Here is a 21,345-nt window from a genome sequence, read left to right on the forward strand (position 1 = left end):
GTTTGACCCAAACGTCACCCACCTCCCCACCAATGGGGTGGGACCACGCCGGCTAGGCTGCGCAGCCGCGAGATTTCCTTTCTTGTCCCCTCGGAGGAAGCGTTGTGCTGGCGAGTATTTCCGGAGCCATTATAGGACGGACCCAACGGGACAGGGGAGCCGGAAGTACTGCGCTGAAGCCCATTGATAGCACCACAGGGATGCTTGGTGGACAGAGAGCGGCCAGTGCCGGACGGGAGTGGAGCGGAGCGGCGACTCCGCGAAGACGCCGAGCTAGGCGAGAGGAGCCGTAAAGGGGAGCGACATCCGTCTCGCGCGGAATACGCTGACCAACCCCGCCCCCCTCCGGCGGACCGGAGGGCCCCCTCGCAGTGCACACGCTTCCCGGCAAGGGGAAGAGCTGAACTTCCTTGTGCCTTCTCGACATAAAAGAGGTGACCCAGGGAGTGGAGACTTGATCACCCCCCCAGGCCTGGCGAGCAGAGGGCGCTGAAACTCCCCTGCTCTGTGGTGGGCAAAGGTGAGCAGCCCCGTCCCTGGGAAGCCTGGGCGTGAGTGGAGTGGCGTATGCACATCCCGCGCTGGCCTGCGGTGGGCGGAGCTGGGAACTTGCGTCCCAAGTGAGTGACAGTGGGCAGGAGCTTCTCTTTGCCGTTATAAGGTTGTTGGGGAACAGTGGAGCCCCCCTCCAAAAAAATTCCGGACTTCGTGTGCAACATGAGCCCAACCATCTCTTACAAGGACAGCAGCCGGCAGCGCCGGCCTGGCAGCTACCACCAGTCCATGGACATGGAGATTAAGCCTCCACCACCAGCTCTGTGCATGGATAATCACACTGCGAGACCAGGAGAAGATGACACAGAGGCACTTCTTCAGGGATTTAACTCACCATCCTACATGGTATCCCGGGGATATCGGGCAGAACTGGGTAGTATCCTGCTCCTCCTTTTTCTGTATGTACTACAGGGTATCCCATTGGGGCTGGCAGGCAGCATCCCATTCATCTTGCAGAGCAAGAATGTCAGCTATAAGGACCAGGCTTTTTTCAGCTTTGTCTTTTGGCCTTTCAGTCTCAAGCTGCTCTGGGCCCCATTGGTGGATGCAGTCTACTTCAAGAGCTTTGGCCGCCGCAAGTCCTGGCTTGTGCCCACTCAGTACATCCTGGGGTTTTTTATGATGTACCTGTCCACACAGGTAGACTTCCTCTTAGGCGATGTGGAGGGCAAGAGTCCTGATGTGGTGGCCCTCACTGTGACTTTCTTTTTGTTTGAGTTCCTGGCCGCCACACAGGACATTGCTGTGGATGGCTGGGCACTGACTATGTTGTCCCGGGAAAATGTGGGCTATGCTTCCACTTGTAACTCTGTTGGCCAAACAGCTGGTTATTTTTTGGGAAATGTCTTGTTCTTGGCCCTTGAATCTCCCTCCTTCTGTAACAAATATTTGCGGTTCCAACCTCAACCCAAAGGAATTGTTACCCTTTCAGGTATCATCTATACTATATTGAAATTCAAATCATGATAGTTGTAATGGATTTTGGAACCTTCGACCTCTGTTTGTTTTAAAAGTGAATGTTATCCAGGTTGAAAATGACTGAAAATTGTTTTTTTAGGTGAAATGTGGGGTCTTAAGCTAGGTCCCAGTGGATAAATGAGTGCAATTGGCAATCTCTGTAAAGAGGCTAAGAGGGATGGTCACTACCCCTTAAATTTAGAGGTCATCCTTCTAGCTCAGGGTTAAGGCATGCAGAATGTTTTGGGGAAACTTTGAAGTGTCATTACCTGTACATTTATAAGTATAGAGGAATTTCAGTTTTCAGAGCTGTCAAGTCAGCACTGGTTTGAATTTTAAAGGTTCATTCTGTTTAGATCAAAATAATTTAAAGCTATTTTGAGCTGATCCTCTTTTAGACGAACATCATCTTTTTCTTTCTTGCTGTTTTTTCCCAAGATTATAAATCATATTGTATTTGCATGAACAGTGTTATTCCTTTTATGGTAGCCCCAAAAATATAAATGTTCAGGACTAGATATGCTAAGAATCTTTCCAAGCCTTATTAGTGGAAATGTAAATAACAATCTTTCCTGAAAAACAGTATCCCTGAATCATGGCATAACAGTCTGTGGTATTGTCAGTCACTAGGCTCTGCGTTTTTGTTCTTGGGTATATGTAGGCTGTATTTATTACGTATGTTGCCCAGGTATTTCAGAAGTTGTTAAAGCATAGATGTTTTGTATGTGCTGTGACAAGCTTGAGCATTGGCAACTAAACTTCCCAAGGAACTTGGATAGCTCAGAGGATCCGAATCTGAGCTATCCAGCTCAGGGAACCGGGAACTGTTCCAGGTCACTAGTCTAGTGTGGTCATGGTTAGTAGTGAACTGAAACTTTTAACATGGGTTGGCTATTTGAGTTGGATGGTCACTCTTCATTTGTGGCTATATCACAAAAACGCCACCACATTTGGCACCCCATATGGCAGCCTCAGCAGAGAGGCTAAAGAACCTGAACTCTCCTCTTCTCTCTAGGGGTGGGCTTCCCAGTTAAGAGTTAACAGAGGTTTGTGCTGTCTGTCCACATGCTGTCCGTGTTCTGTGGATAAATGGGGGACTTCAGTCTGCAGGGTGTCAAGCTGGTCCCTTGCCCAGGCACTAACATTCTCATGGTTGGTAGGTAGGTAGGTATGGTTTGTTCATGAATGCTAATTTATATAGGAAAAATACTATCATATAGTGACATTACAGCTCTGGGTGTTGCATACATGGCAATAGGCTTGTGTGTGCATTTTCCAAATGGAACTACATATCCAAGGTTTGGCGCTCTATCGTTTTCCACCCTGCAGCTTCCTTGTTTCCCCAGTTCTGACACTTTCCTGGCTCCTTCCACCATGATTTTGTGACAGGTTGTTCTCCTTCCAACAGTTGCTGGATAAGGTTGTGTGCTCCTGCTTTGCTAAGGAGGTTCAGTTCTGTTTCACATACCCACAATGTTCAGGTCACCTTAGTTTACATGAATAGTATTATTTACAAAAGAGATCTGTGACTATCACAGAGACATTCATAAAAAAAATAACCAAACCTGTTCAACCTGTCCTTAAATGCTAAACTGGATGATGGTGGGAAAAGCAAGTTACCTTAGTACACTTAATCATCAGCTAGGGAAATTTACATTTCTTTATGTTCAATCTCTCATCAAAATAAAATTTACACTAATTTAGGTTTAGAAATAACACTTCTTTCATTAGTGTACTTACTTGGAAGTAATCAATGTCTTAAATGTTGGCACTAGCAAGAAACCTTAGTCATTTATTGGTTGGACATAATTTTAATGACTGTAGAATAGGATTCATAAGGATGATTAGGTTAATAACTGCTTAATTGCCCCAATATGTTTCACTGAACTTTTATCATTATGGAATACTGTCACTAAGTGTAATTCATTTATGTGCTCTCTTAAATACAGGCTTATTAGCCTTTAAGTGATATTTTTAAAAAGATTTTTCACATTTTCCCCCCCTCTGCATACTGATCAGTAGTGGACATTTTGGATGGAAGAATAGGTTGCTTTTACCAAGTTAAATTTAAGATTTCCAATCTTAATTAACAGTTCATTGATTTTCATTTGTTTCTGCATACTTTTCTCAGCTAAACTAATCACTGCAGCTGGTGCAAATTGACTTGATTAGAAGCATGTGTATAAAATAGGAATATCTTTTGATTACAGCTTTGAGCATTATCTCAATCCTAGTAAATTGGTCTAGCACTGCAATAGCAACTGTCTGCCCTGTGGCACCTTTTTGCACTAGTACCACAGTGCAGTTTTTGTACATGCTGTCAAATTGTTGTACATGCTGAGACCACTATTAGTACAGCACAATGAAAACTGATACTTTACATCATATAAAAGATCATTTGAGGCCCCTATGTTTTTTTTTCTGGAGGAGGAGGAATCTAAGAAGTTGGGACTAACTAAATCAGCAATGTAGGCTTGTCAAAGCACATGGCCTTTTCCTTTTTATTGAAATATTTGAAGCATTATGGAGGGAAACATTATGGAGGCAGCAAATAGGAGAAACAGTTTAAATGATCTTCTTCTCTCCCCTCTGACCCAGAAATACTAAGATGTGGTAAAGATGTGCTCTAGGCCCTTCACGCTGTGTACTGTCTAGTTATATGCCAGGGGAGTTGTCCAGAATCAGGAGGACATAAGGGTGGCTGAAGGCTGCCTTACCCTTTTCCCTGGCTATCCTACACCTTTAAAAGGCACAGTACAGATATCACCCTAGGTGAATTAATTTCCTGTACAGGATTGTTTTAGTAATTCAGAAAGTTACCAATCTTTTCCTTCCTTTTAAAACAAAATCTATTAATATAATTCCCCCTCCAGTGACAGTGCAATTATTGTAGTATAGTGAATTTTTAATTGACTGTTTTGTACCATCTTTCATCTGTGGATCTTACACACTTTAAACTTCTTATGATATAAGTAAATATAATCCTCATTTTGTTGGTGTAGAACTGAGGCACAGAGAAGTTATACTGTGTATCCCCTTGAGTTAATGTCTGTGATAGAACCGAGAATGACATTCAGAATTCTCAGATTTCAGAGTAGCAGCCGTGTTAGTCTGTATTCGCAAAAAGAACAGGAGTACTTGTGGCACCTTTAGAGACTAACAAATTTATTTGAGCATAAGCTTTCGTGAGCTACAGCTCACTTCATCGGATGTGAAATAGATTTCCTGAAAGTTGAGTATCCTCACACCTTCTTTTCAACTGTCTAAATGGGCCATCTTGATTATCACTACAAAAGTTTTTTTTTCTCCTGCTGATAATAGCTCATCTTAACTAATTAGCCTCTCACAGTTTGTATGGCAACTTCCAACTTATCTGTATGTATATATATTTCTTCTTACTCTATGTTCCATTCTATGCATCCGATGAAGTGGGCTGTAGCCCACGGAAGCTTATGCTCTAATAAATTTGTTAGTCTCCAAGGTGCCACAAGTGCTCCTATTCAGAATTCTCATTTTCCCATCCTATTGTCTAACCATTACACAGTGCTTTTTCCTTAAAGTATTTTGAGATGTTTGAGGATAAAAGGCTGTATATACATTTAAAATTCCTTAAAAGCTTATATTTTAATTTCACTTTTACCCCAGACTCTTCTCCCCAACATGCTCACTGAACTAACAAATATACAAACATCCTTGTAATGACACCAGTTAGCCATTTTTTCCTGCAGGTAATGTGGAGAACAAACAGTTGCAGAGTTAGGAACATTTTATGTCAGTTTTTGGGGGGTTACATGAGTTTTAATGTTATTGATACTCATGATTGGTATGATTGTAATTCCCATCTACTAAGGTATTGTGTATATTCTTGAATATTTCCCATATTGAGCTGCTAATTAACAAAATGTAGACAGTGATATATTTGAATTATGATGAGGTAATTTAATTTCAGATTTCCTATTTTTCTGGGGAGCTGTCTTCTTAATAACTACTACTTTAGTTGCCCTCTTGAAAAAGGAAAACAAGGAAGTAACACCATCAAAAGAAGAAACAAAAGGCATTACTGATACGTACAAACTGCTCTTCTCGATAGTAAGAATGCCAGCAGTTCTTACTTTCTGTATCCTGATTTTAACAGCAAAAGTGAGTAAACATACGTATGAATAATAATTGATAACATGTGGGCCATATTTTCAAACTGTGTTCCCCTTTCATGGCAGAAATTTTTTTTTCACTGTTTACTTGTTGCAAATTATCTAAAGTGTGCGTAATTCTTGTTTTTAAGTAGAGATGTACAAAAGACTTGCATCTAAACCTCCCTTTTTAAATGATTTGATATGAATTAGGCAGGAAGACTCGATTTTAATCATGGTTTTCTACATAAGAGTGCATTCTTGTTGGTTATTATAACTTGAATACATATTCTTCACAACTTTGAGATAAGATGTAGGTTTCATTTTTAGAAGGTACACACTATACATTTTTAAACCATGATTTATTTTGAAAACTTTTCAGATTAGTTTTACAGCTATATCAGAAAATGAATGATTGTTTGGTTATTTCATTTACCAAAGGTAATTGAAGCAGATATTTATAAAGTCCTTGGGAGGTGAACTATCTCCAATTCAACAGATCAATCATTAGTATTTGGAGGATTTTCTTGCCATGGTGTATTAGGAGGAGAACATCACCAGACAGACATTTAAATTATTTTATTTAACTAAAACAACAACGTTAAGTATTCTGGAATTTTTTTCTTCTACAGCAAACATATAATATTTTAACAAAACAAGCGTATGTCCATTGCTTCTCACATTTATCTCCAGACTTCTTCTCCTTGTCCAGATCTATTCCGCCCCCAACAATCTTCTATTAATTGAACTTTTTGAAACTTTGCACTTTTAGAGAGGAGAGGGATTGACTCTGAGTACATAAATTTGCAGAGGGACAATAGGGTTGAGGTCTGTTATTTCTCACCTATGTATGTATGTATGTTTAAAAACGTTTTTTGCTGTTAACAAGCATGTTACCTCCGGAGACTCAAATCCACAGTTTGAGAACTGCAAAACTAAGCATCTCTGATGGTATCGTCTAGACTGAGCACTGAGTCCCATTGGTTGGATAGAAAGATTAACCTAAATAATCTATACAGAAGTCTGTGGAACCCCATAAGATTGGGTCCCTAATCCATGAACTATTGGAATTTATTTACAAAGCTTTTCTTAAACATTACATTGTCTCATACTATAGAATTAGAATTTATTATCCCTATTCCATAATGAGATATCTTTGAGCTATAACGTATCTTAAGTAAAACTATTTTTAGATGCATGTTTTCCTCAAAAAGCATTTTATCAAAAAAATCCGATTTAAATAAAATCTATTTATTTATTTATTTAAAATCATTGATTTTTCTCCACCCTGGAATTAGGTACATTATTTACAATATGTAAAGACATTTTTTTAAAATTAGAGTTGCAGCACGATTTTCTTTGAGGCTTGTGTGAACTTTTGATTGTATCTCCAGTATATTGGCAAGGCTGTTTCCTCTAATTTGGAATTCTAAAATCTAATCTGCAATTTGGAGAATGCTTGAGTATTTGCAGGGTCTTTGGAATTCTGTGGCACTGTCGATTTAATTTCTATTGCAAATAAAATTGTGCAATGTACGTTTCTTTAGTTTTATATTGATAGTCTTCATTGTTACCTGCAGCATTCATATGACCAGGAAATTTGTTGCTGCTTTTAACTTTCTCAGTATGGCCTTGATACTACAATAAGCAGTGTGCATGTGCAGGAGTCCTCCCATGCAGAATTTGCAACAGGATTGGATCTATATTTGGAAGTGAACTATAGGGGGGGAAAAAGAAAATTGTAATTCCTTTTAAGTGCCAAACTACTCAGTATTAATGAATATTTGGAGAAATTTAATTTTGATAGTCTAGCAAAGTTTGTCATTGGCTTTCAGATTTTTATTCTCTTTATAACTTACATTGCAGGTTGGCTTCTCAGCAGCGGATGCAGTAACAGGACTTAAATTGGTGGAAGAAGGAGTACCTAAAGAACACTTAGCTCTACTAGCTGTTCCAATAGTACCTTTACAGATAATATTGCCTCTGATCATCAGCAAATACACAGCAGGTCCACGGCCACTGAACACATTTTACAAAGCCATGCCTTTTAGGTAAAAAAGTAGATGATAGTGCACGTTTATACAATGTATTTGAATTGTGTAGTTTGAATAAATTAATATGATGTGAAGGTTGTACTTTTCAAACATACAGACATAAAGAATTATGCAAGTTAAGATTCTCATAGAAAACTTGCTCACGTTTCAGGGCACATTTTTTACCTCCAATACACCTGTGCAACTTCTGTTGAAGTCAGTTAGTGTTGGACATGAATATTTGAAAGCAGAATTACGCTGCTTTTGCTTTAAGCAAGGTGTACATCTGACAGTACAGGGTGATATTCTTCCACCCTTACTCGAGTAGTACCTTACTCTACAATTAGTTTCACTAAAGTCAGTGACTGTATTTGTATAGCAAGGTACTTCTCAGTGGTAAGGATGGCAAAATCTGGCCCATAACTAGTAATCCAAAATATTTCATCTGCTAAATCCTACTTGATATACTCATGCTAGTAGTCCCATATACCTCACTGGGTTCAGTTGTGAGAATAAGGGAAGTGGTAGTCAGCCTATTTATGCAATATGGGTGCATCAAGGATGAGAAACTTAATATTTGCATTTTATGTCTCTTAAATGTCTAAAATTGTCACACAGTAGTCTAGTATTTTAATACCTCTTTAAATTGTAGAAAAAGGGAATTTAGATTCTGCTGATTTCACTGTGTACTTCCAGGGTTGCAGTACCGTCAAACAAATGGAACTCCACAGTGATGCAACAGCACAAACCCCATCTATGCAACTAATATCAATACTGTGTATTTGTTCAGTAATTCAATAAATAGTAAAATTTCAATTTTCTGAATATAAAGTTCAGCCATTTTTTCAGGATACATATGCACAAAAGTCTTACTCTTTTTTCCTGCAGTTTAAAAAAGGTATTTCTTTTGCTCTTGCATAACTGAAAAGTGAATAAGTAGTCTCTCTTTGCTCCAAATTTAAAAAAACAGACCCTTAGCTAAGTTGTGTGGTTGTTTTCACCCAAAAGAGAACTTTCTGAAAGTAATGAGCATTTGAAAATGGAGAGGGTTATTTCTGGAGACTTTCCATAACCTTAGCTATACCATTCACTGCCAAGCAAAACTAGCTTCGTACAAAATGTTTATAACTTCAGTTGATTATATATATACACATACACACAAATGAATTTAAAAACAGTTGGTGTCCATCTTAGAATCATTTTTAGGTATATTTGAAATAAGTTTTTACTATAATCTTTCAGATAAATGGATTCACATCACTAACTATTTTAAAAAGCATCTTTGCTCACACATGAATGCTATAGATTTTGCAAGATATGCAGTGATTCATGTCCACGTATTTAAATTCAGAAGCTAAAAATTAGTCTTTTCCCCTTTGTTACAGGTTACTGATAGGCTTGGAATTTGCTCTTTTGGTTTGGTGGACTCCTAAAGTACAACATGAAGGAGGATTTCCTATCTATTACTATATTGTGGTGTTGCTGAGTTATGCTTTACATCAGGTAACAAGTTGCTACATTTTGTTGTCATAAAGATAGTCCATTCATGCCCCCTGCAGAAAAATTCTATCTTAATTATATTTTTACAAGAGGATAAGTTATAATCTGGCTTTGTCCTCATCTTAATTATACTGGTGCTTTTATAATGGGAGACTGAAATAAAGTTATGAAATGGAGTTAACTAATAACTCCATTTTATAATCCTAGTAAACTGAATAACAAAACCGATACAGTAGAACAGATCAATCAGCTTGCTCAGAGGATTTCTTTTTGCTCTAGTGTGGTTCATCAGAGATTTCTTGCCACATTTTTATTCACTAGATCAGCTTTTTTTTCTCCAGCAATTATTTTTCTGAAAGTGAGCTAAAGAAACCCATTTGAATGGGAGTCAGGGGAACCATTTTCCTTTGAGTCTGACCAACATGATGATTATGTAGTTCCATAAAAGTACACAGAAATTCATGTGAGATCCCTTCCCTAAAAAGCTTATAAAGTTGCATTTTATTGACTGTTAGAAATAGCACAATGGGTTGAAAACAAAGCCTGTTGACTTCAGTGGGCTTTGAAACGGGGTCAGTGTTTGTGAAGTGTCTTTGAAATAATCTGATTGACAACTCTGTATTTATTAAAGCATATTCAATCTGATCTATCATATCTGAAATCTATTTCAGATAATTCCAAAACATCTGAGGCTGGGTCTACATATATATGAGCCAAACCAAATGGCAAGATTTCCTAGTGTTGTTGAATGTAGACAAATCCTGACCACAAAGCAATTTTTCTAGTGATTAACCGCACAGATCTCTGGAAGAACTGCAATAATATAAAATAAATGTTACTATATTTCAAGTAATGTGTTTTTAGATTTAAAAACAGTTAAGAATAATTGAATCAATTTTATTATTTTTTCCCCCATCAGATTACATTATACAGCATGTATGTTGCTATAATGGCTTTCAATGCCAAAGTTAGTGATCCATTGATTGGAGGAACATATATGACACTTCTAAACACTGTGTCGAATCTGGGAGGAAACTGGCCTGCTACGGTAGCTCTTTGGCTTGTTGATCCACTTACAGTGAAAGAGTGTATAGGCGCACAGGAACAGAGTTGTGGAACTACAGCTGCTGCAGAAGTAAGTTTGGAAAGTGTGATGGTCTCCACTCTGATGTGTCTAAATATTATAATGGTTTCTCTTAATGTGTCTTGCACATTCAAAGGCCTTCAAAATGTCTCAGAGAATCCTAGATTAGGGTTAAAAGAGACTGCAGGAGGTCATCTAGTCCCCCCTGCTTTCCCCCTGCTTAAGGCAGGACCAATCCCCAACTAAATCATCCCAGCCAGGGCTTTGTCAAGCCGGGCCTTAAAAACCTCTAAGGATGGAGATCCCACCACCTCCCTAGGTAACCCATTCCAGTGCTTCACCACCCTCCTAGTGAAATAATGTTTCCTAATATCCAACCTAGACCTCCCCCACTGCAACTTGAGACCATTGCTCCTTTTTCTGTCATCTGCCGCCACTGAGAACAGCCTAGTTCCATCCTCTTTGGAACCCCCCTTCAGGTAGTTGAAGGCTGTTATCAAATTCCCCCTCATTCTTCTGTAGACTAAACAAGCCCAGTTCCCTCAGCCTCTCCTCGTAAGTCATGTGCCCCAGCCCCCTGATCATTTTCGTTGCCCTCCGCTGGACTCACTCCAATTTTTCCACATCCTTCTTGTAGTGGAGGGCCCAAAACTGGACACAGTACTCCAGATTTGGCCTCCAGTGCCGAATAGAGGGGAATAATCACTTCCCTCGATCTGCTGGCAATGCTCCTACTAATACAGCCCAATATGCAATTAGCCTTCTTGGCAACAAGTGCATAATGCTGACTCATATCCAGCTTGTCATCCACTGTAATCCCCAGGTCCTTTTCTGCAGAACTGCTGCCTACCCAGTTGAAGGCCAGCCTGTAGCGGTGCATGGGATTCTTCCATCCTAAGTGCAGGACTCTGTTCTTGTCCTTGTTGAACCTCATCAATTTTTTTTTTTTGGGGGGGGGGGGTGTCCCAATCCTCCAATTTGTCTAGGTCACTATGGACCCTATCCCTACCCATGTCCAGTTGCTTTTTATATTCCACTAACATGAAGTTTCATTTTTCTACTGAATCTACTCTTCAGTTATTAAACACACACATATGCTCCTGTTGGAAAACTACATCTTCACGATGTTTACTTCTTTCTTTATAGATGGCGGGAAGGGGGAGGAGACAGGAAAATGAGAATAAGAGGCTTCTCAGGGATGCAGTGAAGGACTGGATTAGTAGCAGGAGTACAGAGGATGTGGTTACACCCCTCAAGCCTGGGTGGATCAGGATTTTGTAGTTTGAAATGTTGTGATTAGGTGCTTTTTAATTATTTTTGGCAGGATATTTCCCCCTTCTCCTCCTCCTTTCCCCACCCCTCCCCATTGCTTTTCCTCTCTTTCCTCCTCAGTGGGTTTTCTGTTTTATCACCTTCTGATTCTTTCTTTCTAATTTTGACTTTTTCTTTACTTCCCCCATTTTTGATCATCCCATCTTCCTGACCATATGATGTTTCACTGCTTCTAGAGCAGTGAAATTGGCTCCACTCCCCCTCTCTCTAATGCTCTTGTGGATGTTCTGGAGAATAGAACACGCTGTGCTATTGCACACAGGGCAGAGCAAAACAGCACAAACAAGTAAAGAACTTTGGGGAAATGAGGGCTTCAGATTCACGTCTTTGCTGAAGCAAGAAATAACTGGCATCTTATGACTCACTTGCTTTAGTCAAACCCCTTGTTGCTCATGGCTCAAACGTCTACATACATAAGAGCATTCTATGGTGAATACTGTTTGGGCTGTAGAAGCACACTGATTGCACAAAGCATTCTAGGGATATAAATATTGGATCCAAACAATAGGTATGGAGCAAAGCAGGATTTCTTTAAACCAGAGCAACTCTCCATTCTGGAAAAAAATTGATTCCAGCCCTGATAAATCTAAGATTCCTAGGTATACCTCTCTTCATTCCTGTTACTAATTAGATCTCCCATCCACTCGCCCTCCTCCCTGAAATAGGTGAGTGAATCTCTTCCTCCTCCAGTCCGTTTCCATGTCTCCCCCACTTGTATCGTTTCCTTTTGCTTCCCTGTCCACGTGTTGCTGGTCTGGACAGCACTTCAGAAAAGGGGGGTTGCTTTCAGTACTCTCTCGCTCCTGTTAAATGCATAGTGACTGCAATGAATTTGCACTATAAACACTTTTTTGGGGGGGGGGGAGTGCTTTTTAAAAGGTATAAGGAAATATGCTCAAGATGTGCTTCGTAGGCATAGTCATAGATACCAAGAATAGTTGTAGACAAAATGAATACATAATGTTGTAGATCTGCAGACAATATGAGAGGTCTGTAATACAGTATAATGCAAGAGTTTGACTTCTAAAAATGAGTCTAGGCTTCTGAAATATGAACATTTTTTCATGGGCTTTGGAATACTGATTGCAATTTTTCCATCTGTATGCAATGCACAAGCTAGGCATAGTGGTTTTTGGTGTTTTTGTTTTGTTTGTTTTTGGTAACTGAATTGATCCCCAGGCCCATATGCCCCCATTGCCCAAAGCACATGGGGAAAGAAGGTAATTTAATACCCTCTGTAGGGTTGTTGACCATCCAAGAGGAGGGAGTGAATAATGAAGTGGAATCCAAAGATCTGTGGGTAATGAAGCCCCCAACCAAGAAGATCATAGTTGTTACTCAGGGTTAGCTCACTGCCCCATAAAGAGGGATTCTCTGACTAAGGTTTCCCCTCTGTGTTCCTTGTACTCATGCTCCCATTGAATGCCAATCTATGGCTGCCCTCTGTGACCCTACTCTGGAGGTGGAAACACCGATAACTGTGGCAGTCTTGGTGTAGGTACTTTATTGTATTGGACAAGATATACTTCTTTGTGTGGCTCATCTCCCTGTACTGATTGTTTTTCTTCTTGGCCAAGAAACTAATGTTTGGGGGGGGAAGGGGTAAAGGCAACTATGAAGGGTAGCATAATTGGGAATCTAAAATGTGTGCTTGTTTAAAATATACTTAGATAACAGCAAAAGTCCTTTCTATATTTGAATTTTAAGCACTTGTCTCACTATAAAGAAATACTGGGCAAATGTTTCAATTTGTTTAATAAATATGTTTGTTTCTCTCACAGCACTGTACAAAACTTGGTGGTTCTTGTGTTACGATGCTGGATGGTTATTATGTAGAATCCATAATCTGCGTTGCTCTGGGATTTGTCTGGTGGTTCCTCCTTGGGTCAAAACTTAAAAAGCTGCAAGATGAAGGACAATCTTCATGGAAATGCAAGAGGACCAACTGATGTAATTTAAATACTGGATGGAACTAGCAAATTGTTAGAGCTTAATTTTAGTGCAGAGACATTTCATACTCATTAAACAGGAGTATACATATTTTTAAAATGCCAAATGGCTGGGAAAACTAAGACCACTAAAAGTGGCATTTGTGTATGCAATACCATTTGCTCTATGTGAAAATCTAGTTAAGGTCAGAAAAGTAATTCTCAAAAATGGCAAGTTTGTACTACACATTTATGTCCTCATGGCTGCCTTTATCTGTTTAGACAAGCAACACTTAAATTGCAGTGCAGTAGCTATAGAAGAGCAAACTGTTCCACACATATACATCTCAAAATCAGCATTTTCAGCAAAGTTCTGTGTTCTCTTTATATTAAAAAAAAAAAAAAGTTAAGCAGAAACAATTTTGGCTTGATCAATTAACAAGTTGGCCTTGGCAGTGCTGTCATTTAAAAGAATATTTAATTTTGTAAACTAAGCATATATAAACTAGCAGTGATTGAGGAAGAATAAATGTAGAACACCCATGTCATTTTCTTATCACTTTCCTGACCACAACCACACTTCAATGGATGAAACTGTGTTTAAAAGCCTCTTTTAAATGTATTTTCTGGCTTTTATAAGCTTTAAAGATTTATAAGAAACATAACATTTTTTATAGATTTGAAAGTTATGGCTTTTAATTTGTCTCCTCTTGTTTCAAGGCACTTTGTTTCAAAAAGTAAATCAACTGGTTTTTTTTTCCTTTTCAGTAAAACTAGTATGAGGTGGGATTTATGTGATGAGTGCCGCACAATGCCCTTAGTAAGCCTTGAGTGTTGAAGGGTCAGATCGAGTGTTGAAGCTTTTGTGTGTTAAAGGCTAAGCTTCAAAATAATAAAAGCTGGCGTAATCCTTACTGGGTTCTGTTTGCATTTGTGAGGGAGAAATGTGACTAGCTGTATCTCTCTTGTATTACGAGAGAATTGGAACATACAGATTAGAAAATGAGTGAGAAGTCATAAACATTTATGTATAGCCCAAAGAGAAGGGTGAACAAAAGACATTCAGTGCCTTTGAAAGATGTAGTGTGTGGTTGTGATAAAATTGCTCATTACAGCACATTAATCAGTTAAGAAATAGGTTGTAACTAACTGTACCAAGCAAGATATGTTGCATCATCTACAACAATTCCTTCAAAAACTCATAAACTGGTACTTTGTAATTGAGATTTGCTTGCTACATTCAGTATCAGATGAATCCGCTTCTTGAGTGCCTTAATGACGCACAGTGTGCTGTATATCCAATGAAAAGGCACTTATATATTTTTTTGGATGTATGTTATACATCATTCTTCAATTGAATGATATTAAAAATACCTTGTAAAGGTATGACAGGTTAATATCTGATTCCTTATAATACACAATTAAATATCAGATGTTCCACCTGTCTTGTGTGCTTTTAATATTTTTAAAGGAAACTGTTTTTTGCTGAAATATAAATTAACATTAATTCTTGATTCTAATTGAATTACGAGTAAACATAATGGTAGGGTTTTTGTTCAGGTCTGGGGAGTAAAAGATGATTGGTAACAGTTGGGAGGGAAGGTTTGTTTGTTTCAGTACTAAAGATTGCTCCCCTACCTCCTCTCACCCTCCTCGTCACCTCCACCCACAATAAAAAAATAAGCTTGTATTTGGCTGGATGTCATCAGAGAACACAGAAGCGCAGAATTGAGACATAGCTGGAGTTATGAACTCCGGTTTCCTCTTGCTGCAGTGTGTTGGTCCAGTTTAGCAATAGCACATTATCCGTATTTTAATTCTCTTAAAATAACTGATTAAGAAATCAAGCCGACTTACTTGAATATAAAAGCACAGCTCTCGCATGAAATATTTTCATTTTCCAAAATCTTTAAGATAGAGCTTAAATTATTTGCATTAATTTCAACCCATTACTGTCTGCTGGATAAGTGCAAACAGAACATACTGCCGGGTTTAGTAGCATAGGAAAACAGTTGTCGGTTTTCAGCCATGACCAAAAGTCCTCTAATGGCTTGAATGTGGCTTTTACTTTTTGCCTGCTTTTACAAAAACTTATGGACTGCAGAATATATACAACTAAATGCAGAAATTTTTACAGTTGGCCCTCCTTTTGCAGTTCTGTATTACTGATTCTACATGTGCCAAGGTGATTCTTATTAATAAAATGTTTTGTATTTGAAGTAGCTTAATCATCAGAGCACCTTTTCAATTTCTAAATAAAACCGAAAACCAAAATCAATAGTAAAACAAAGTAAGGTATTTGAAATGTACTTTCTTTAGGTAAAAGACATAGTTTAATAACTACTTGCAATGTCTGGTCTGTCAAATGAAGGACTATCTTGTGCTGTGTTTTAACATTGCTTAAATTGGAAATGCTGCAGTTATAATATTTGAGTGGCAGATTGCTAAATGATCCTGTTAACGGTACATTTTTTCTCTCTCATAAAGAGGAATAAATTGTTGTTTTGAAGGGAAGGAATTAACATCTAAAAAATATAACACCAGATCAGAGATGCTAAAAATGGTAGCTACGTTTTATTAAGATCTAGATGTGCACAGATTTCAACTGGAATGATAACTTACTATTTAATATTTAAATGGGAAATTGGGGAAAGTGAAGCACATTCTAGGTACTATTATGTGGAAACATTGCATAATGTAAACGGGTAAATATATTGCCTCTTAGTCAATAGATGTTTTATGGCACCAAGTAAATAAACTTTTTTCCACAGCACACCTAGGGAGCAGAATGACTAGTGATCTTTGTACACAGGCACATCTAGCTCATTAGTCTGAATCTAGTTCTGGATTGCAGTGATCAAAAGTCATTATCATTTATCACCTATAATAAGGATCTCAGCCAAATAAGTTGGTGTTCTCAGACCCTTTCTTAGTAGGTAGGTGGTCTTGTCATAAATATCAAGCACTCTAGTTTAGCAGTCACAGGAAAGAGCTGAAGGATTGATAGGCCATGTAAACTGAAGTTATCTGCTTTGTTTCCAGGTCTCTCCAGAACAGAGTTGAGGTGCATTGGTTGGGCAGTGTGGGAATGTTCTTGTATTCATATTGTAAAGAGATTTTTTTTAAAAAAATTCTAATGCTGTCAGTCTATTACCCTTTCACAGTCTATTACCCTTTCACAAGCATTTAAACCTTTTTCCCTTTTAAATCAACAATTAGTGTCTCAAGTTGCTTAGAAATACTTTATTCTTAACTAGCACTCAAGTAGATTAGCCTAGTACCAACTTTTGTGATGTACCAATAATAGCGAGTTTTCTGCAAAGTTTTAATATTTCATTGTAGTTTTGTGAAATTACATTGAAAGCTACCTGAAAACAAACAACCAGTGATCTGAAATATGGTATAAATATATAAGTGACTGATAAAGGATGGTGTAGAGATCTCGAGTCTTAATAAAACAGGACAGGGAGATGTTAGACTGGGGGATCTCAACTTTCATGAGCCAGGCCTTCCCTCCTCCTGCCCCCCCCCCCACCCTTTTTTTTAATATTGAAGCCTTGCTTCACAAAATGGGATTTTCCAATGTAATCAGGATGGAACTGGACCTATTAATATATTGATTTCTAATAAAGGAGATGCTACTTTACATAAATCAGACAGCAAGATCAACAGACTAATTGTGCATAGGCTAGGAAACCTTGTAAACCTTAATACCCACAAAGTTTTCAGGGCAGTATTTCTCAATGTCAGCATTAAAGAATGCTAGTGGGCTCTGCAACCCTGTGTGCCAGGTCACATTGCCACTTCTTCAAATTTGGCCCAGATGACCCTCTGTTGTGATGGAGGGGTGACCAACCCTAATTTGAGTGGCTGCAATCCTGTGCGTCAGGACACAATGTTGCTCACTCCTGTGGTCGTAACGCCACTCATTCAAATTTGGCCTGGCCCTCCCCTTTGTCGTGATTGAGGGGTGGCCAGGCAAAATTTGAGTGAGTGGCACTGTGAATGAGTAAGACTTGCTGATGGCCCCACCCCTATGTTGAGAACTGCTGTCACACAGTCTATATTACAGAATGGATCTTATTGCATTAATCCAACAAACTTGTTAGGATTCAGTCCTGCAAGGTGCTGAGCACCCTCAACTCCCATTTGAAGACTGTAGGAGTTGAGGGTTTGTAGCATCTTGCAGAAGTACGCAGAATCTTGCAGGACCAGTCAGAATTCTTAACATAACCATTTTTGCACATCATCTAAAGCTACGGCAAAGAGATGCTTTGAAGGCTGTCTGTACATGGTTGGGTGTGTGATATTTTATAACTTATTAAATATCATTCTGATATAAGTCACTACCTTGTAATTCTATCATGGAAAAATCCAGGTTTAGAGGATTTATATTTTGTGAACTCAACTTGATTTTTTTTCCACTACAAGTTAATTGAAATGTTGTAAAATGTTCAAACGTAACACAAATTTCAAAGAACATTTTTTCCAGCGAAAATCCTATAATACATGGTTACTTCTAGTTTGTTACTAGATCTGCAAGGCTGAAATCTGTTGTGTGAAACATTTTAAGTTTGAACCCTCTACATAGCATTAAAAGTTTCTTGATACAGGAACACGAATACTCTTTTCATTGTTGCCTTGGTTTATAAGTTTGACTGAACTCTGTACTGTATCTGAAATGTCATGACCATATTGGTATTGTCTAATATACTGCTTTTTCCTGAGAAGCCTAAAACTGGTAATTTGAGATAGACCTGTAAGATATAAAAGTGGATATGGCCATTGGTGTGGTAATGATTACTTCTGTACTGTTAATGAAAGCTGGTAGAATGTACTGCATAAATTAACCTCTTCATATTTAGCACTGGGGAGACGTGATTTCAGCAGTTGGCTGATATCCAGGAACTCTGGTTAAGAATGAATTTATTATGAAATTCAGTTACTGTTGAACTAATATTGGGAAAACAATAAAATAGTATGTGTATGCTAGAATATTCCAAAAACATTGTTTTTCTATTAAGTGTACTGTCCTGGAGATACATGTTAATAAATGGGGAGATTTAATAATTCTGTGCAGTCTGCTTATGATACAAGAGAAATAAAGCACACACTACTATTTTAAATTATTATTGTTTAAAGTAAATTAAAGTGAATATTAATCTTGTTAAACTGGAACAAAACTACAGTGGAACCATAACTAACATGCCCAGGGACCATTGTAAATGGCTGATTTTATTTAAAGTTACCTCCAAATTCATTTTGCTAAAATGAGAAACTATTGTTTTAAAAAATATTTTTGTTAAAGGATTCATTATTGTTTGTAGTGCTGTAGCTGTGTTGGTCCCAGGATATGAGAGAGACAAGGTGGATGAGGTGATATCTGTTCCTGGACCAACTTCTGCTGGTGGAAGGGACAAGCTTTTGAGTGTCAGAGTTCTTCACTCTGAGGAAGAGCTCTGTGAAGCTTGAAAGCTTGTCCCTTCCAACAACAGAAGTTGGTCCAGGAAAAGATATTGCCTCACCCATCTTGTGTCTCCAAGTTTATGAAGTTTGTTCTGGGACTCTTAAAATCGTTCACTTATTAAAGTGTGACAAGACACCAGATGGTTACTTCCTTGCTCATCAGTAAAATGCTGAATTTATGGAAACATTAGACTGGAAGATCTTTCGATTAATTTGTTCCACTTATTTCAATAATGTGATGCTACAATTTAAATGGTTTTTTAGGTATTTTGTGCATTTCACTTTGTTTTGCAATGAAAGCATTCCTTGAAATACTTTTTTTCTTTTTCAAATAAAGGATAATTAAATGCAGACTTGCTGGTAACTGGTATTGGACCCCACTGAATAGCAGAAATTGGCAGTACAAATGCATTTGTACTACATACAGCGTTTGTTGTGGGGTCTTTCTAAGACTCTATATCTCCAAATTGGCAGAAAGGATTTTGGCAATCTCTCTGAGCTTCAAATTATTCCTAAGAAGATTTCAGTTCTACTTCCCTTCCCCTAACTTGTGGATGGTTGGAGAAAATTAAAGGACTGTTACTTACAATGATGTTAATCAAGATTAACTTTGAAATCAATGAAGTTGCATTGTTGTAAAAACAGTGAGAATAACAAAGCCCGAACTTCTGAATGCTCTGTAGCATTATGCTGGTTAGGGGAGCAGCCACTATCTATCTGTCTCTAGTTAGTACATACCTACAGTATCAGATTGCTTTTTTTCCCAGCTGGTGGGTAGATTCTACTTTTTATACTATTACTCTAAACCAGTGGGTCTCAGCCTTTTCAGACTACTGTACCCCTTTCAGGAGTCTGATTTGTGTACTCAAGTTTCATCTCACTTAAAAACTACTTGCTTACAAAGTCAGACATCAAAATTCAAAAGTGCCACAGCACACTATTACTGAAAAATTGTTTACTTTCTCATTTTGTCTACTGAAATTTTAGTTCTGACTTCACAAGTGCTCTTACATAGTCTGTTGTAAAACCAGGCAAATATTTAGATTGAATTGATGTACCCCCTCAAAGACCTTTACTTACCCCCAGTTGATAACCACTGCTCTAAAATTTACATTCTTCATAGCTCTTCCAAAAGCAAAGCTATAGCTTTTAAAGATGACCTGTGATGGAAGAAAGTGGTTCTGTGCCCCTTTTCCTTTTTGTTGCTTTATCTGGTATACAGGTCTGAGAGGTATTTTTAAAGCTCTTTTTCTTCTGCTCGTTTACCATAGAAGTATAAGGAAAAAATTATGCTCTTGAGTTTTGTTGGAATTGTTCTTGGACCAGAGAAGTGGAGTGGGAGTTTTCTGTGCTTAATGGACAAAGGTGGGTGGTGGTAGATGCGTGGGTGGAATCTCTGACAGAGTAATCTTTCAACAGTTTGTCCAATGTTTGAGTTAAATAAGCATTAACAAAAACAAATAGTTCTAAATATATGAAATATCCTGTTCCTGCAGTAGTTCACATCTCAGTTCCTTGGTTCCTGAGATATCATAATGCTATTATTTCTCCAGTCCTGCACAGAATCTCCCTGGAAGATAGGATAGACAACATTTGAATTTTTGTGTGTGTGGCGGGGGGAGGGGATATTTTGGTCTCCTTTATAGAACCATAGGACTGGAAGGAACTTCAAGAGGTCATCTAGTCTAGTCCCCTGCACTCATGGCAGGACTAAGTATTATTTAGACCATTCCTGACATGTATTTGTCTAACCTGCTCTTAAAAATCTCCAGTGATGGAGATTCCATATCTATGTATTGTAAAGATGCCAAAAAAGGACAAAGATGCTATAGATTTCTCTACAGGTAACTTTAAAAGTAGCTGTTTATACTTTGCATTAGGAAGCTGGAATTTTTCTGTAACCCAGTATCTCCCACAATGCTGGACATCTGGGCTGCGCCTCTTCTTTCTGCAGCTCTTGGAGGCAGCAAAGACAGGGAAGGTACTAGGGCTATGGGGGAAGTGGCCCAGGGAAAATAGGCAGCAGGAATAGGAGGAGGAGGAGGGGCAGTAAGTAGCTGCCAGCTATAGGGTCCCTGGGCCTGGGTCCCCCTTTACCCCTACTTGCCAATGAGGAGCATGACCTAAATCTAGACTACAGTTTGCCCTTGAAGCCAGGGGCTAGACTAGAGACTGTAGTTGGCCACTGAGGCATGTGGAAGGACTGAGGACTGCCTGTCCCCCGAAATGGAGGAGACAGCAGGCTGGGGCACAGCTGGAGGGCTGTGTCCTGAACAGGACACCGTGGTCTGGGAGCGATGCGGGTCTAGATAGTAGAGACAGTGGAGGAAGTGGAAGTAATGGCGAGTGAGACACCGTTA

General features: G+C 38.7%; 1 protein-coding gene across 1 annotated transcript; it reads left to right on the forward strand.

Moving 5' to 3' along the window:
- Positions 1-75: 75 nt before the first annotated feature.
- Positions 76-19,330, forward strand: SLC33A1 (solute carrier family 33 member 1). Its single transcript, XM_074963719.1, has 6 exons — positions 76-1,486; positions 5,462-5,652; positions 7,509-7,693; positions 9,061-9,178; positions 10,095-10,310; positions 13,373-19,330. The coding sequence occupies exons 1-6, from the start codon at positions 718-720 to the stop codon at positions 13,538-13,540; spliced, it is 1,647 nt and encodes a 548-aa protein (XP_074819820.1). The 5' UTR covers positions 76-717; the 3' UTR covers positions 13,541-19,330.
- Positions 19,331-21,345: the final 2,015 nt, after the last annotated feature.

The sequence above is a fragment of the Natator depressus genome, chromosome 9 (genome assembly GCF_965152275.1).
Source record: "Natator depressus isolate rNatDep1 chromosome 9, rNatDep2.hap1, whole genome shotgun sequence".
Taxonomy (NCBI): domain Eukaryota; kingdom Metazoa; phylum Chordata; order Testudines; family Cheloniidae; genus Natator; species Natator depressus.

Excerpts from the sequence above, each read along its gene's own strand:
- SLC33A1 (XM_074963719.1), top strand. The coding sequence starts at position 718 with ATGAGCCCAACCATCTCTTACAAGGACAGCAGCCGGCAGCGCCGGCCT. Across the intron at positions 5,653-7,508 it reads TCCTGATTTTAACAGCAAAA|GTTGGCTTCTCAGCAGCGGA; the intron begins GTGAGTAAACAT and ends CTTACATTGCAG. Across the intron at positions 9,179-10,094 it reads TGAGTTATGCTTTACATCAG|ATTACATTATACAGCATGTA; the intron begins GTAACAAGTTGC and ends TTCCCCCATCAG.